Below are 14,213 nucleotides of genomic sequence, written 5' to 3' on the forward strand. Positions count from 1 at the left end.
GGAAGCCACAGTTGATGAACAGCGGTGCCGCGTCAGCCAGTCGTTTGATGCAGATTGCCTCAAACCATTTCCAGGCGTGGCAAACCTGCGTGCAGGACCAGGCAAATGAGACACACCAGGGTGGCGTGATGAGTGTGTGATCTCTTTTGTCGTCGAGACGACGGATCCCACAGGCGTGATCGCCGTCACCTTGGAATGGTTGGTGTGTGGCGGATGCACTTTGGCTACCTGTATCAGCAGCATGACGACTGCGAGTCTCCTATCGAAAGCTAGGCGCCTAGAAAGCGGAGTCTCGGTATGTCTTCTCGAATAGACCTGCAAATGCTCTCCAAACGGGTAGGGCAAACCCACTGACGCTTTGAAATCCATGTGTGGCTTGAAGTTATGGATCTACGTTGTTGAAGCTGGCATCAAATCTCAATCTATGTATCGACAATGGAGAAGGAATCGACAATGAGCGGAAGCGGCCCGACAGGTCTTTGCTTTTACGAGGTCGGCTACGCCGTCTGCTTGCTAACGCTACGTATGTACCAAGCGCCTACATTCTTCTCCCTCCTTACCAAGGCGAAACGTCACCGGATTCATGAATTTCGGGAACACGAACGCAAGCAGAACCGACTGCTTTTCCTTCTTGCTGCCTGAATAACTTGACTGCTGCCCGACCAATTCCGCTGTACTCCACACTTTCCTCTTTTTTTTATGTTTTCTTGTTCACTTTTCGCGTCGATCCAGCCTCTCTCCACTCCCAAGACCGCAAACGACTGCTTTCCACTTTCCCTTTCCGTCTTGTCTCGTTTCCTTTTAGATCTCCACCCCCGAACATGCCCCATAATATTGATAGCGTAGTGTGTCTTCTGTCGATGAGCGCTCTAGTTGCCCGAGGGCAGCGACGTAGCACCGCCACTCTGGGCAGCCATGTCGTTGGCACTGTTGTCCATGTGGGCAGGCATGTCACCGAACATCGGGCTCTGGTTCTTCTCCTTCTTGTGTTGCACTTTGAGACGCTTGCGGCCGACTTGGAAGCCGTTCATACCCTTAATAGCGGCTTCAGCCGACGGAGCGTTGTCGTAGCTCACGAAACCTGTTTAAAAACAATGCATTCAAGCCAATAAGTACACATGGTCTTTCTCGTTTCCAATATAGCACTGACGTACCAAAGCCACGGCTTCTTCCCGTCTCCTTCTCCACCATAATGCGAGCGCTAATCACGTTGCCGAACGTAGCGAAGTAATTGAAGAGATCCTGGTTAGTCATGTCGTTCGGGATGTGAAAGACAAACAGGTTGCATCCAGGAGGTCCTGTACGCAGCAATACACAACACGCAATGTTTCCAATCACGCACACACGTGGAGGGTAGTGTGATGATTTTCAACATTTAGTTCATGCACAAACACACATTATACACGATAAGGATCTCACCTTGGCCGCTCTCCGTGGTCTGGATCGGAGGGCCCGGGCCCACAATCTGCGGCGGGTAACCTGCATGAAACATCAACCAAATCAGCAACTATCCACACAAAATATCAATAATAAACGTACCGTAAGCCTGCGGGAACGGATACATGTAGCCGCTGCCTCCGTACGGCGGCGGGTACTGCATGGGCTGGCCATACGGCTGCGGATATCCTCCGTAGGCCGCGGCACCTAATAAGACATCAATAATGTTATAAGGAAGACTGCCCCATCTAGTCTATACGCTGTGGACGTACCTTGAGAAGCCTGTCCACCAAGTTGTGGCTGAGGCTGTTGGAAGCCTCCCGCGGCGGGCTGCTGCTGTTGAGGCTGCTGCTGGGGTGCACCACTACGCGGCAATTCTGCCTGCGGGGTTGTCAATTCCGCCGGACTGAAGATTCAGACAGAAGGACGTGAGTTTCGGCTGTAGACGGGGAGATATGCTAAAGATCGAGTATTGCAAGGCTATGACGTACCGCTCCCAGGTGGACTCGCCCGTGACCGCATTGTAGTAATACTTGCGGCCGTTGGGCGCATTGTGCTCCGACCACTGCGAGGACGAGGGCACTTGGGCTTCAGCGCCGGCGTTGGGATCCACTTGGTCGGCCATCGGGCGTCGCGTGGTGGTATGCAATACACGCAAAATGAAAAATGCAGCGCGGGGGGCTACGAGGCTGCGGGCTGGCTGTTGGCTCCGTCTGCTAGCGACTGACTCCGCTGTGACTTGCTTACGGCGTCGACGGCGGACGAGAGTGAGAGGCTCGATCCGCTGCTTTCCCCTTCGTGCAGAATATGGGGGAAAGAGGTGGAGGGGAGCGAAGGGGGGAAGATGTCACTCAAGAGAGGGAAGCGACACTCAAACGAGAAAAATCCCCCTTTCGCTTATGAGGCCTTGAGGAGCATCTGAATCTATGATTGGCTGAAATGCAAAATGGAAGATCGCATGTTGAAGTCGTCGGCCAATGACGATCATTTGACGGTGGAAAGTGGAGTAAACTATCATTGACGACGGTAACTTCAGATTGAGCAGCCTGCACATTACGAGAGCAGTCGCACTGACGATAGTTTTTTCTAGTACTTACGAAACCGAGTCTCTTTCATCTTAGCATATTCGGGTGTATTTGGATAAGAACTAAAGGCCAACGTTGTCCCTTTAGAAAACTTAAAGAGATCTGTAAGGAGGTCTAGCAATAGGCTGAAGATAGAGCTCCTTTCGTAACAACCAGCACTTGTCCGTCTCGAAAAATGTACTGGGCGACTTGAACTGTTCGAGGCGTTCGAGAAACGTGTTAGAATTGTGTTAACGCGTCGTTGGTGACGCCACTGTGCTCTATGCTGCATGCAGGTCGAGTTCCTTTGGCTACGCGACAAACGTTGTCGATGTGGGAAAGCAGAAGACAGAACCCCGATATACATTCAATTGGTCACATGGCAAGCACATATTACAGTTCTACGTTCAATAAAAAGATTAATAGACATTAGCTGATGTTTTAAGCGCAACGTTCTTTGTCGGCATGGGTGCCTGTGCCACAGGCTGTGGAGCGAAGATAAAAATGTAGTAAGTATTTCACGCTCTTCCGGCAAGCTTGACCTAGAGACACACTTAAATCATTTTGCAAGAGTTGATCGCACTGAACGCAGGATGTACGTTCAAACGACATGCCTCGTACTGAAAAGCACTTGATACATGTAGATATCTGATACTACTCGCGGGTATCCGCTTTTGGAGTGCAAGAACGCATATAATGCAAACAATCTGCAAGGTGTGTGTAGAACTCCAGCAAGCGCGACTATCAGGTGGAGCAAGAGCGACTAGCAGGTCACACTTTGACGAGCTCTTGGTTCGTTGAATCTTTTCTAAAACTGATACGCTCACCACTCGCGGCGACAGCTGTGACGATAAATTGGAATCGTCTGATTTCCTCGCATACTACACGGCCACCCTCTTGAAACCCTAATTTTATCTTATCTTTGCTGGTTCAACTCGGTCAAACATTGCTTCACAGCGTTGTCCGTGCGAAGGCGAAGCGTTGTCCGTGCGAAGGCGAAGTCTTTGCAGAAGTGGGTGTCTGCTAAAATATTTGCCTACAACTGCATGCATTAGCCAAGTAAGAATGATCACGCATAGATGTAATTCTGATGCACACCTGCACCAAGATCCTCGCGTTACTGAGTCACAGCAACTTTGTCTGTTGGACAGGCGGCTGACAGGCGCGGCCTGTTTCGCTCTTGTCGATGACGACACGAACGTGATTTCTGCGCTATATGTACGAATCTCTGTCTTAAGAGGAGATCCGCAGCAGAGTCCGCTCGAACAATGGCTGCTCAGTCGGCAGCCATTGCCAGGCAGTGCTGGGAGGTTTGGATATCTTAGGCTTTCGACTCAAAACGTTTTGAGCTGCTCAAAATTGGGCAGCGGTCACAGAAGTTTCCAACGTAGCCAGTTCGTCCAGTTGAAACTGACTAAAAGGGTTAATTTTTGCCACGTAAAAACCATATGGCTGTTAATTTATGGAAATTTAGTCTAACTCTCAAAAATTGCAGAAACGTTTTATATGAAGGGATATACAATAAACGAGGTTTTTAGCAATATTTGAAAAAACCACTACTTCATTCTTTGTAGGGGATATTATTTATCGAAGGAGTAAACTCACCGCGTGAGCCCAACTGCAACCGCCTTCCCAGTTTTGACGACGGACGACACTCCCGCTGTTCGAGGGCAACCTTGCATTGCGGTGGTGATTGGATGTCACAGAAAAATGGGGCAACAGGCGCTGAGGACAGGCCAGCATACTGGGAGCAAGTGCGTTGAGGTTCCTGGCCTCAAGCCGGTAGAGGCCGAGCACGCCAGAGAGCGCTGCGCTGCACCATCAGACTCGCGAGCCATTTCCAGTTTTGCGTCGCCTTCCCCGAAGAAGAGGCTTCCAAGCTACACCACCAGCCAGTTGAGAGCCCCCTCTCTCGCTGCTGTTACACTCCCTTAACACCAAGGCACCATGGTGGCAACCCGCAAGGTTCTCATCGTGATCGGTGTCCTCGTGGTCATCGGCGTGGCTGTCGGTATCATTGTAGCCGTCACGGGCGGCGACGACGACAGCGACGCCAACACCAGCAGCGGCGAGACCACGTCCAGCGGCTCTGGATCGAGCACGGGAACATCTTCCAAGAAATCGGGCAATGTGTCCGAATCGGATCTGCTCACCAATACGACGGCCAGTGGCAGTGGCTCGGGCAACAAGGAGCCTGACAGTGACCCCGAGGAGGCCAAGGCCGCTCTCACCATGCTCGCCATCGGTGACTGGGGAGCCACGACCGACAAGCCCGGCTCGTGCTGCAACAAGTACCGCAAGGTGGCCAACGACTCGCTTGAGATGAAGATCGACTACTGGGCCCAGATCAACGTTGCTGAGATCCTGGCACAAGCCGCCGGTGACATCAAACCCTCGCGCATCATTGGCCACGGTGACAACATTTACTGGAACGGTGCCGGTCCGGACGATATCGACTACCGTATGGAGACCACGTTCGAGAGCGTGTACGACCAGCCAGAGCTCGAGGGTATCCCATGGATCAACGTTGTGGGCAACCACGATCTCGGTGGCTCTGAGTACATCTGCGGTGACAAAGACTACAACTTCCGCGAGTGTGAGAGCACCGAGGAGATGCTCAAGTACCTGAACCTTAAGTTCTCGTTGCAGCAGGAGTACAAGAGTGCCAACAGTGACCGCTGGAAACTGTCAGACCACTACTACGTCGAGAGCGTCGAGGAGAACGGCGTGTCGGTGGATATTTTCAACATTGACACGAACTTTGCTGACTCACACGGTGTGATGCAGATCTGCTGCCAATGTTACGGATACGTGAAGAAGAAAAAACTGAGTGAAGCTGAGGCCAAGAAACTTGGCAACACGTGCAACGATCGCACCCCTGGTGACGAGCTGTGTGCTGGTGGTAGTACCGACATGTACAATGCCTGTGCTGACACTATCAAGAAGTGGTGGGACGACTCTCTCGAGCAGGTGAAGAAGGACCTGGAGGCATCCACGGCTACGTGGAAGATCATCAACTCGCACTATTCTCCTCACTTCCACATGAGTGAAGACAAGATGAAGGAGTGGTTTATGATCACGAAGGAATATGGCGCTCACGTCTGGTTCAACGGCCACACGCACGGCTTCAACCACGACATCAGTAACTGGGGCACTCACTTCTACGAGAACGGAGGTGGCGGTGGCATCCAGTCCGAGACGTCGGGTCTGCCGCCTGAGGTTGCTGAGAAGTACGTCGAGCACGCGTGGATTGCTGCTGGTAACCCATACGGTTTCTTCATGCTGCACTTCTCGGAAGACTGGCTGAAGACTGAGTTCGTGACGTTCGATGACTCGTGGACTTTCAGTGTGAAGAAGGATGAGATCGTCAAGGGAGGATACCAGAAGGGCCACTGCTGGCACGTGCCGGTGACTATCGGTGCCGGTAAGGAGTGTAAATCGAGCAACAGCGCAGTGTAAACGGCATTACCTCTCTAAATGAGAGACAACAGCTATCTGTAGGTAGACCTTCTGTAGTAAGCGGCAACTGTCGTTTACTGTTTGATCGGTAATACATCAAATGAATATCACTCGTAACACTCATGCGACTTTCTTGGTTATCTACAAGTGAAAAATCGCTTGTAACGTTAGTGAAATGGCTTAAATACTTGTAAGATGCTCTAGGCATCTTCCCCTGGAGCTCGTAATTTGCCAGCGTCATTACGCGGCTCAGGTGTTTTTGTCGTTAGAAGACCATCTTGAGTCACGCTTGGCTTCAACTGGGTAGTTCCGTTAACAGGCGAAGAGCTGACGCATGATTGCTGTACCGGTACTTGTGTCTGCTGGTGTTGGTCCTTCCCCAGTCCTATGTCATGATGAGGCGCTGGGTTCGTTGGCTCTAATACACTGGAATGTCCATCAGGTACCTGTTTACCATCGAGCGGTGGATGGAGACTTCCTGGCCCGGAGAGTTCATATCCATTCCCCTTTGCTGGTTGGTTTTCTACTTTCCCACTGACTTCGCCTTCGGGTTGGACTTGCGTCTGATTGTTCGGTGGGGAGTGAGTCTGCAGAGTTTGTTCACGGTTCTCTTGCTGTTCTTCCTCTGACTGACTATTCTGAGCTTTCTCCATCTTGAGTGCATCATTTTCTACCTCCAGTTTGTCTATCTGCTTGTGTAGTTCTTCGACCTGCTTCCGCAAGTCCCCTGCTTTCTGTCGCCATGAATCTTTCTCTACTTCGGCCTTCGCCACGTACTCCTCTGCTTGAACACGAAGCGATGTCCGCTCTTCCTCGAATTGACGTTTCAGCTGCATCTCCACATTGCCCACGTATTGTCTCGCCTCCTGCATTATAGTCCCATGTACGCGTCCGAACTCGGCGATTCTCTTCAGCTGTTCATCTGTATAAGAAAAAAAAACCACCGTCAGGACCTTTAAACCTGGAATAAAACACCGGAAGCTGTGCAAACTTACTTGTAAAATGATCTTCTACATGAGCAATCACCCTCTGCTGCCATTTTTCAAGCTCTGCTGCGGAGATGGTTATCATTTCTTCTTGCTCTTGCTCTTCCTCTTCTCTCTCTTCGTCACTGGAATCATCGCATCTACTGACCGCTACATCGTCTCCACTGCTGCGTCGCTTGCGTCGGTGCTTCGGTCGTCGCACGCGGGCTTCTCGTCCAATAGGGAGCGCTGTGTGCAGGTTCTGGCCCGGAGGGAGGCTGTCAGACGACGACTCTGTGTCCATAACGGTCAGCTTTTGCTTGATGGACGCCTGACCGCGCAGCGAGGACTGACTGGAGGTAGACAACGTCGATCTATTGGCTTGTGGATGCCGGCTAATGCTCTTGTTGCGGGTCACTGGCGACTTCTTCCGGCCCATTAATGCTCTTGGTCGGAAGGTAATGGATTTGAGCAGTTTGAAACAGTTACGATATTCCCAACAATGACTGGCTAAAAATCGTTAATGACAGCATGGCATTGGCTAGCGGGTTTATAAGACCCAGTGAGTTGTCAGTTAACGGAGCTGCTGCAAGATACGCGCTGGAGGACAGTGCAGGACGATTGAAGTGAGACTGTTGAAGTGACTGTAGTGTGGCTCAACATGGTTTGCTTACCTGCGAGGACGGCAGCACCGAAGCCGTTGTCGATGTTGACCACGCCGACGCCAGGAGAACAAGCATTAAGCATTGTTAGCAGCGGTGCCAAGCCACCGAACGCTGCACCGTAGCCGACGCTGGTAGGAACCGCAATCACTGGAGCTGACGTGAGGCCACCCTGTTGTGAGCATTGGGCAGTATGTTGGTCAGAACGCAAGGTACTAGAGATCTTGAGCATCTTTAGTACAGTGGAGGACGACGCACCACAACACCGGGTAGAGCGCCATCCATTCCAGCAACGCAAATGGCAACGTCTGATGCTCGCAAAATGTGCTGGTTGCGCAACAAGCGATGGATTCCAGCTACGCCCACGTCGTACAATCTGGTGACACGGTAGTCCGCCAACTCTATCGATTACAAAGAATACGGTTAGTTTGCCAATGGTGAATATCCATACAATGCTATCGAGTTCTCACCAAGTGTAACAGCGGCTTCTTCTGCAACGGGGAGATCCGAAGTGCCGGCACATAGCACACACGCAGTGGGGCAATCCTACAACACATTGCCCAATATATGGCACTAGGTGAAACACAACTTGAGCAACACAGTACCAAGACAGCCCAATACCATTTCTACATCTCCCTTCGTTGCACTCTCCAGTGTTTTCGATGCCAAGATCCGTGGCATCTCGTAGTATGTCAGGTGCTGGCCCTGTTGAACACAATCAAAAACAGCCATGACTCCACTGTCGCTTAAATTCGCGCGGGTAGCGCTTGCGTACCGGCATCAGTGCGCGGATCTGATCAGCAGCTTGTGGGGTAACGCGTGAAGCCATCACGTTGTCCTCTCCTCCGTCAATCATGGCTTTCATGATAGCCGCCACCTGTTGCGATGTTTTGCTCTCAGCGTACACCACTTCGGGGAACCCCGTACGCGCCTCCCGTTTCGTGTCGATCTTAGCAAAATCCCCCACTGCCTCGTACTCTGCTGCTGGACCGCAGAGTTCCGCCGCTTCTTGAGGTGAGACTTTTCCATCTGCCACACGCTGAAGCAGTTCCAAGATCGGCTTTTTGTCCTCCAAATGCGAATTCGATGAAGTAGACAGCGTTGCAACGCGAAATGTAGGAACAACGCGTTCTCCGCTAATAGTAGAGGCAGCAACATGCAGCAACACGTGACGACGCGAGCGCAGAACACCAACGAGCGCCATGATCCAAGGTCCCGCAAGAAAATGACACGCCACGTCAGTCAATCCAAAATTATTGCAAAATTTGCACTACGATCTCTATTGTCAAAATTGCGCTCCAGATTTACCGACAGTGACAAAGTTCCACAATGTCTGCTCCTGCGTGCTCCCGTTGCACGGAATTGGAGCGTGAACTGGCGAAGCTTCGTGCGCAAAATGCCCAGCTTCAATCTCAGCTTACAATGCACCGGAAACCTAAAGAAGTGGCTACAGAAGACTACGAGGACGACAATGAGGAAAATTCATCGAAGACTCAGACGTACTCGCCCTTCTCGAGGGTGGAGCTGCAGCGTTATGGACGGCAGATGCTCGTTAAGGAATTTGGAGTCAAGGCGCAGCTCACGCTACGTGCTGCAAGTGTCCTACTCATTGGCGTTGGTGGACTTGGGTCGCCTGTGGCGATGTACTTGGCAGCAATGGGCGTGGGTACGTTGGCTATTGTGGATAGTGATTACGTCGATCGAAGCAACTTGCATCGGCAGATTTTGCACGATGAAAAGGGGGCCAGAAATCGAGAAAAGAAAGTGGAATCGGCTAAGAGAAGGCTGCTGGAGCTTAACCCGTTGCTGAAGTGTGTGGTATATCCAACAAGGTTTACCGCTGTGAACGCGTTGAAACTTGTTGGAGACTACGACGTGGTTGTTGACGCCTCAGATAATGTTGGCACTCGCTATCTCGTTAATGACGCGTGTGCCCAACTTCATAAACCGTTGGTATCGGGTAGTGCTTTAGGACTGGAGGGCCAGGTGACGGTGTTCACGTATGAGGATGACTCGAACGCCACTGGATGTTATCGATGTTTGTATCCAACGCCGCCTCGGGTTGCAATGAGTTGCGCGGAGAACGGTGTGATTGGTGTTGTGCCTGGCGTGATTGGATGTCTGCAAGCTATGGAGACGGTCAAGATTATCACCGGAATCGGAGAACCTTTTGTTGGTGTACAGTGCTTTTACGATGCGTACGACGGGCAGTTCCGGCGCCTGAAAATCGGCAAAAAGCGGAATCCAGACTGTCCGTCATGCGGAGTGCATGATACATATGAAAAGCACAAAATGATGCCATTACATGCATCATTATTAGTAGAAGGCAATTGCACGGATGAAACTACGATCGTTGATGATCTCAGCCCACAGTTCCGTGTTAGCACTGAAGAATTTGCGAACATACGCAAGGCTGCTTTAATGGCAAAGGAGAGAGAAGAGCAAAACACTATGAAAAACAGCTATGCTCTGCTGGACACACGTGCGCCCACCCAGTTCGAGATGGTGCACTTCCCCGAGGCAGTGAACATTCCTACCGCTCAGCTCATGAAACAGGATCCAACTCAAGTTATCAAGAACCTTCATAGCTTTCAAACGAATAGTTCGGCGCAGCTTCCTAAACGAACTTTTGTGATCTGTCGACGCGGTATTGACTCGGTCAAGGTGACGCGATGGTTGGTGGATCATGGAGTTCAGACCGTGTTCAACGTCAACGGAGGATACACTGAATACGCAAAGGAAGGCGGAGTTGACCCAGCATTCCCCATGTATTAGCACACATGTAGCAAATCAAAGCGCAAAGCAAACCCTGAATTTTTGAAGAATCTATGATTGCTGCATCTAAACTCTTGCTACGTGAGATTCTGGACACCCCAGAGCGGTGAACACTCTAGGATAGCAGACCTTCGTGCATGGAGGACTGCAAAACTGCGGCGTGCGATGCAGTCACGGTGGTCGGCGATGATTGATCCGACACGCTTTCAGCAGACTCTTCTTTACCTTCACCCTCATTCTCTTCTCCATCATCCTCATTCTCCTCTTCTTCGTCAGGTTCCTCTTCACTCTCTTCCTTAACCTCAAACGTCTCGTCTTCTTCACTGTCTTCGTCCTTGCCCGCGAACATTAGCTCGTTAAGCTGGCGATAGTCCACCTCGTTGCGTTTGCGTTTGCCGCGGACAATGAGTGCCTCCGAGTCACCTCCGTCCTCGTCGTCACTGTCCGCGACAGCAGCACGATTGATGGCAGCCTGAGTCTTACTGCGCGTCAGAAGTTCCGAGCTGCCGTCACGGTAGTCAATGCGCCAGCGTGAATATCTCCCTTGAGACGGTGGTTCCAGCTTTGCAACGACCCCAAGAATCACTTCGCCAGTCTTAGGGTCAATCTTGGCAGCAGGCTCACCGATGAGGCTTACCTTGTTATCAACGGGCTTTGGTGGTAAAATCGCACTCTTAGAACGCGACGATCGACTGTTCAAGTGCAATAACAGAGTCAATATCGAGTCAGACACACGCCAGCGATAGCATAGCACTAAAACGTACTGATTCACATCGATAACGTCGTCTTTGCTGAGATACAGCAGGTCTTGAGCGCTCTCGGGAACCTCTTCGGCCATTTCTTCTTCACCGCCTGCTTCTGTTTTCTTCTCGTTCTCGTCATCTTCTTCTTCATCTTCGTCGCTCTCTTCATCATGTAAAACGAAGTCCTCATCATTCTCTTCTTCATCATCTTCATCAGGAGGAGCCGTAGCAGTAGCACTCTCCTCTTCTGACTGAGCAGAGCTACTAGCATCCGCTGTGGCTTGCTTAGCCTGAGTGAGCTCTGGGAACAAGTCTTCGACGTTCTCGTACGTCGTCCCAAACACCGAGTTAATCGATTTGAGGCACTCAAAGACTGCTAGACACACTTCACAGAACCAAGGCTCGTCGCCTGCTGGGATCTTGGCTGTCAGAACAATTGGCGTCTGACATTTTTGATGGTAGGCGCGATGGCAGCCGACACTGTCGCAGAGCAGAATGTCGTTGTCTTGCTCGATGTCGGTGCTCCCACAGCGAGAACAGTGAACATCCTCGAACACAGCCATCGGTGGCACTTGCGGCTCGTTGGCGTATAAAGCCTTTAACTCATGCAGACCGTCGATAAGCGCACGTTGTCCTCTCTCGATCTTGCGGCGCTCTGCGTCGAGCTCCTTGCTGGGCTTAAGTTTGTCCAGACTCGACTTGTTCCAGCCTTCAGCTTCGTAGGCATCAATGAATGCTAGTGGATAGCGCAGTCGGTGCGCCTGAATATGGATACACATCAGTAAGCGTCGTTGACTACAAACGTCTGTGTAAAATGTATCTATCTCATGTCCCTGTAACTTACCTGCGACTTGATCTTGTTCTCTAGTCGCTTGTGTTCCGGACGAGCAGGAGTAGGAGCTGAAGCAGAGTTGTCGTCTGTCTCCAAACTTTGTTCCTTGGGCTTCCGAGGTTTCCGCGTTGGCGTATCGACAGTTGGTGAGAATGCCGCTGGAGCACGACGATCACGCTGCTCCCGTGGCTTCACCTTACTGCAGTGCATCGGGTAGCGACAGCAACAGTTAGGAGTCATTATTACTGCTACCAAAATGAGGTGATAGTTGTCTCTCGGTTTTAGAGAGAAAGAAATTAAAGTATCTAGGATACTTCGTACATTGATGGGCGTCGAGCTGAAGCCGGTGGCGCATATTCGTCGTCGCTCTCCGATGACGAGCGAGCTTTCTTGCGAGGTCGAGGCATGGTTCTCAAGTTTAATCAGTAAATGGTATGTACTTGGGGTTTGTGGTGTAGACTGGCTGGCTATCTGTCTTGTCTAACAATATAACAAATTTAGTAAATCTTGATGGACTAAGAAGAGTGATCACTGTTTTTCTTGTAGTGTCGACAATCTTACCTACAGGTACCAGGTAGGATCAAGTACCGTAGTTTCTGGGTTGGTTCGTAGGGGGGGAGGACGTCACTACTGACGTCGCTCGAACCAGTTGATGTCGTCGACCACCCGTGTAGTCGATCGATCCAGGAAAGTCAAAAAGTTGGTAGAATCAATACTCTAAGGCCACTGATGTGTACCAAACGTAGTAGTGATCAAGTCTTGCCGGTGTGTTGGCTCGTTGTCCGGTTGCGTGTTGAGGTGGAGACTGACTCAGTGGTTCTACACAATGGAAGCCCCTGCTTGTTCGTCTCTAAAACTAAAAGTTTGCTGATTCAGTGTGCCAAATTGTGTCTCTTCTTTATTGGTAAAAATTGTGTTTAAAACGATTTTACAATTGGTTGAAATTTCGTAATCGATTGTGCCTTCAAAGGTTGCAGACTGTACCATTGCTGACTCTTGAGCTCCTCGCTTCGATGGAGTCGCTGACTGACGAGCAGCGCGCGCTGTTCTCCGATGGGGGTCAGTTAGATGACTATGAGGTACTAAAACCCATTGGAAAAGGAAAATTCTCAGTAGTGTATAAGGCCAAGCGACGACATGATAATCAGGCAGTGGCACTCAAGAAGATCGCCATTTTCGACATGATGAACCTCAAAGCTCGCGAAAAAACACTGAAAGAGGTGCGTATTGCAATACTGCAAAGTGTATTTATTACGAGTAAATGTTGATAACTTGTCGATGTTGTTCTGCTGTGGTTACGGTTTTGTAGGTGCGTCTGGTGCAGTCGGTTGGTCACCCAAACATCATTCAATATCTGGATGCATTCGTCCAGAATAACGAGCTTTACATTGCATTTGAGTGGGCAGAAGCGGGTGATCTCAAGCGTCAAATTCGAAAGGCCAATGAGAAAGGGGTGCGCTTTGATGAACGCACGATATGGAGATACTTCACGCAGCTCTGCGGTGCGATTCTGTATCTACACCAGAACCGAATTATGCACCGTGATCTCAAACCGGCGAATATTTTCTTAACTCTCAAAGGGGTAGTCAAAGTAGGTGATCTTGGATTGGGTCGATATTTAAGCGAAAATACGATAGAGGCTCGGTCGAAAGTGGGGACGCCGCTGTATATGTCGCCGGAGGTGCTGCGTGGCGAAAGTTACGACTGGAAAAGCGACGTGTGGTCTATGGGGTGTATTTTGTACGAACTTGCGATGCTTCGATCGCCTTTTAAGTCGGAAGGGTTGAATCTTGTGGGGCTGTTCCAGAAGATTAACAAAGGTTACTATGAAGAGATCCCGGAGGTCTATAGTGATCATCTACGCGGAATTGTAAAACGCATGATCTCCCTCACGCCATCCGACCGACCGAGCGTGCAGGAAGTATGGGAATTTTGTAGAACGAGACCGCCCAGTGCTGTATTGCAGGAACGAATGCAAAAACATCAGGCTGCCTCTCAAAGCAACAATAGCGCTAGACCAGACTCAGAGACGCGTTCTACTCGAACACGAAGTAGCAGAAGTAAATCCACGCCTGAAAGTGATAATCCTTCGCATCCCTCCTCCTCTGACCAACAGCAAGAAACTCCACCACAGTCACGACCTTCGTCACAGGGAGATGCCAGTAATACAGTATCAGAGGAATCAAGTAGAAGGAGGCGTGCTGAGGCAAAGATGGAGCTTCTTTTCGAAAGATTGAGAATCTTAAGGTACGAAAAAGTCCTCAACAAGCGAATAT

The 14,213-nt window shown here is 50.5% G+C and overlaps 8 protein-coding genes across 9 annotated transcripts; 4 read left to right on the top strand and 4 right to left on the bottom strand.

Moving 5' to 3' along the window:
- Nucleotides 1-14: 14 nt before the first annotated feature.
- PPTG_22767 (hypothetical protein) lies at nt 15-140 on the top strand (the record flags this gene model as incomplete). Its single annotated transcript, XM_008906141.1, has 1 exon — nt 15-140. The coding sequence occupies one exon, from the start codon at nt 15-17 to the stop codon at nt 138-140; it is 126 nt and encodes a 41-aa protein (XP_008904389.1).
- A 211-nt stretch (nt 141-351) lies between these two features.
- On the bottom strand, nt 352-2,309 carry PPTG_10740 (hypothetical protein). The gene is made up of 6 exons (XM_008906142.1): nt 1,929-2,309; nt 1,710-1,843; nt 1,540-1,644; nt 1,420-1,479; nt 1,155-1,298; nt 352-1,081 (listed from the first exon to the last, which is right to left on the bottom strand). Exons 1-6 carry the CDS (start codon nt 2,060-2,062, stop codon nt 870-872), a joined length of 789 nt encoding a protein of 262 aa, XP_008904390.1. The 5' UTR covers nt 2,063-2,309; the 3' UTR covers nt 352-869.
- A 1,837-nt stretch (nt 2,310-4,146) lies between these two features.
- On the top strand, nt 4,147-6,089 carry PPTG_10741 (hypothetical protein). The gene has a single exon (XM_008906143.1). The coding sequence runs from the start codon at nt 4,449-4,451 to the stop codon at nt 5,958-5,960; it is 1,512 nt and encodes a 503-aa protein (XP_008904391.1). The 5' UTR covers nt 4,147-4,448; the 3' UTR covers nt 5,961-6,089.
- A 256-nt stretch (nt 6,090-6,345) lies between these two features.
- PPTG_10742 (hypothetical protein) lies at nt 6,346-7,364 on the bottom strand (the record flags this gene model as incomplete). Its single annotated transcript, XM_008906144.1, has 3 exons — nt 6,346-6,378; nt 6,407-6,882; nt 6,956-7,364. 3 exons carry the CDS (start codon nt 7,362-7,364, stop codon nt 6,346-6,348), a joined length of 918 nt encoding a protein of 305 aa, XP_008904392.1.
- Nucleotides 7,365-7,499: 135 nt separating this feature from the next.
- Nucleotides 7,500-8,791, bottom strand: PPTG_10743 (hypothetical protein; the record flags this gene model as incomplete). Its single annotated transcript, XM_008906145.1, has 6 exons — nt 7,500-7,525; nt 7,600-7,759; nt 7,846-7,988; nt 8,058-8,133; nt 8,209-8,292; nt 8,363-8,791. The coding sequence occupies 6 exons, from the start codon at nt 8,789-8,791 to the stop codon at nt 7,500-7,502; spliced, it is 918 nt and encodes a 305-aa protein (XP_008904393.1).
- A 66-nt stretch (nt 8,792-8,857) lies between these two features.
- PPTG_10744 (hypothetical protein) lies at nt 8,858-10,433 on the top strand. Its single transcript, XM_008906146.1, has one exon. The coding sequence runs from the start codon at nt 8,917-8,919 to the stop codon at nt 10,360-10,362; it is 1,446 nt and encodes a 481-aa protein (XP_008904394.1). The 5' UTR covers nt 8,858-8,916; the 3' UTR covers nt 10,363-10,433.
- On the bottom strand, nt 10,311-12,825 carry PPTG_10745. Of its 2 annotated transcripts, XM_008906147.1 has the most exons (5): nt 12,499-12,825; nt 12,259-12,417; nt 11,950-12,136; nt 11,127-11,866; nt 10,311-11,054 (listed from the first exon to the last, which is right to left on the bottom strand). In XM_008906147.1, the coding sequence occupies exons 2-5, from the start codon at nt 12,342-12,344 to the stop codon at nt 10,478-10,480; spliced, it is 1,590 nt and encodes a 529-aa protein (XP_008904395.1). In that variant the 5' UTR covers nt 12,345-12,417; nt 12,499-12,825; the 3' UTR covers nt 10,311-10,477. The 2 variants fall into 2 exon arrangements, with proteins under 2 accessions (XP_008904395.1, XP_008904396.1); XM_008906148.1 differs by lacking the exon at nt 12,499-12,825 and having other exon boundaries at nt 12,259-12,472.
- A 125-nt stretch (nt 12,826-12,950) lies between these two features.
- PPTG_10746 (NEK protein kinase) lies at nt 12,951-13,947 on the top strand (the record flags this gene model as incomplete). The annotated part of the gene is made up of 3 exons (XM_008906149.1): nt 12,951-13,157; nt 13,247-13,807; nt 13,876-13,947. 3 exons carry the CDS (start codon nt 12,951-12,953, stop codon nt 13,945-13,947), a joined length of 840 nt encoding a protein of 279 aa, XP_008904397.1.
- Between the last annotated feature and the right edge of the window lie 266 nt (nt 13,948-14,213).

Source organism: Phytophthora parasitica (assembly GCF_000247585.1).
Source record: "Phytophthora parasitica INRA-310 unplaced genomic scaffold supercont2.23, whole genome shotgun sequence".
Classification (NCBI taxonomy): domain Eukaryota; phylum Oomycota; class Peronosporomycetes; order Peronosporales; family Peronosporaceae; genus Phytophthora; species Phytophthora nicotianae.

What these genes read in the sequence shown, in the direction of transcription:
- PPTG_10740 (XM_008906142.1), bottom strand. Translation starts at nt 2,062, where the DNA reads ATGGCCGACCAAGTGGATCCCAACGCCGGCGCTGAAGCCCAAGTGCCC. An exon ending in GGCGAGTCCACCTGGGAGCG is followed by an intron (nt 1,844 to 1,928) that starts GTACGTCATAGC and finishes CTGAATCTTCAG; the next exon opens with TCCGGCGGAATTGACAACCC. An exon ending in TCCGTTCCCGCAGGCTTACG is followed by an intron (nt 1,480 to 1,539) that starts GTACGTTTATTA and finishes TGTTTCATGCAG; the next exon opens with GTTACCCGCCGCAGATTGTG.
- PPTG_10741 (XM_008906143.1), top strand. Translation starts at nt 4,449, where the DNA reads ATGGTGGCAACCCGCAAGGTTCTCATCGTGATCGGTGTCCTCGTGGTC.
- PPTG_10744 (XM_008906146.1), top strand. Translation starts at nt 8,917, where the DNA reads ATGTCTGCTCCTGCGTGCTCCCGTTGCACGGAATTGGAGCGTGAACTG.
- PPTG_10745 (XM_008906147.1), bottom strand. Translation starts at nt 12,344, where the DNA reads ATGCCTCGACCTCGCAAGAAAGCTCGCTCGTCATCGGAGAGCGACGAC. An exon ending in TCAGCTCGACGCCCATCAAT is followed by an intron (nt 12,137 to 12,258) that starts GTACGAAGTATC and finishes GATGCACTGCAG; the next exon opens with TAAGGTGAAGCCACGGGAGC. An exon ending in GACGTTATCGATGTGAATCA is followed by an intron (nt 11,055 to 11,126) that starts GTACGTTTTAGT and finishes GCACTTGAACAG; the next exon opens with TCGATCGTCGCGTTCTAAGA.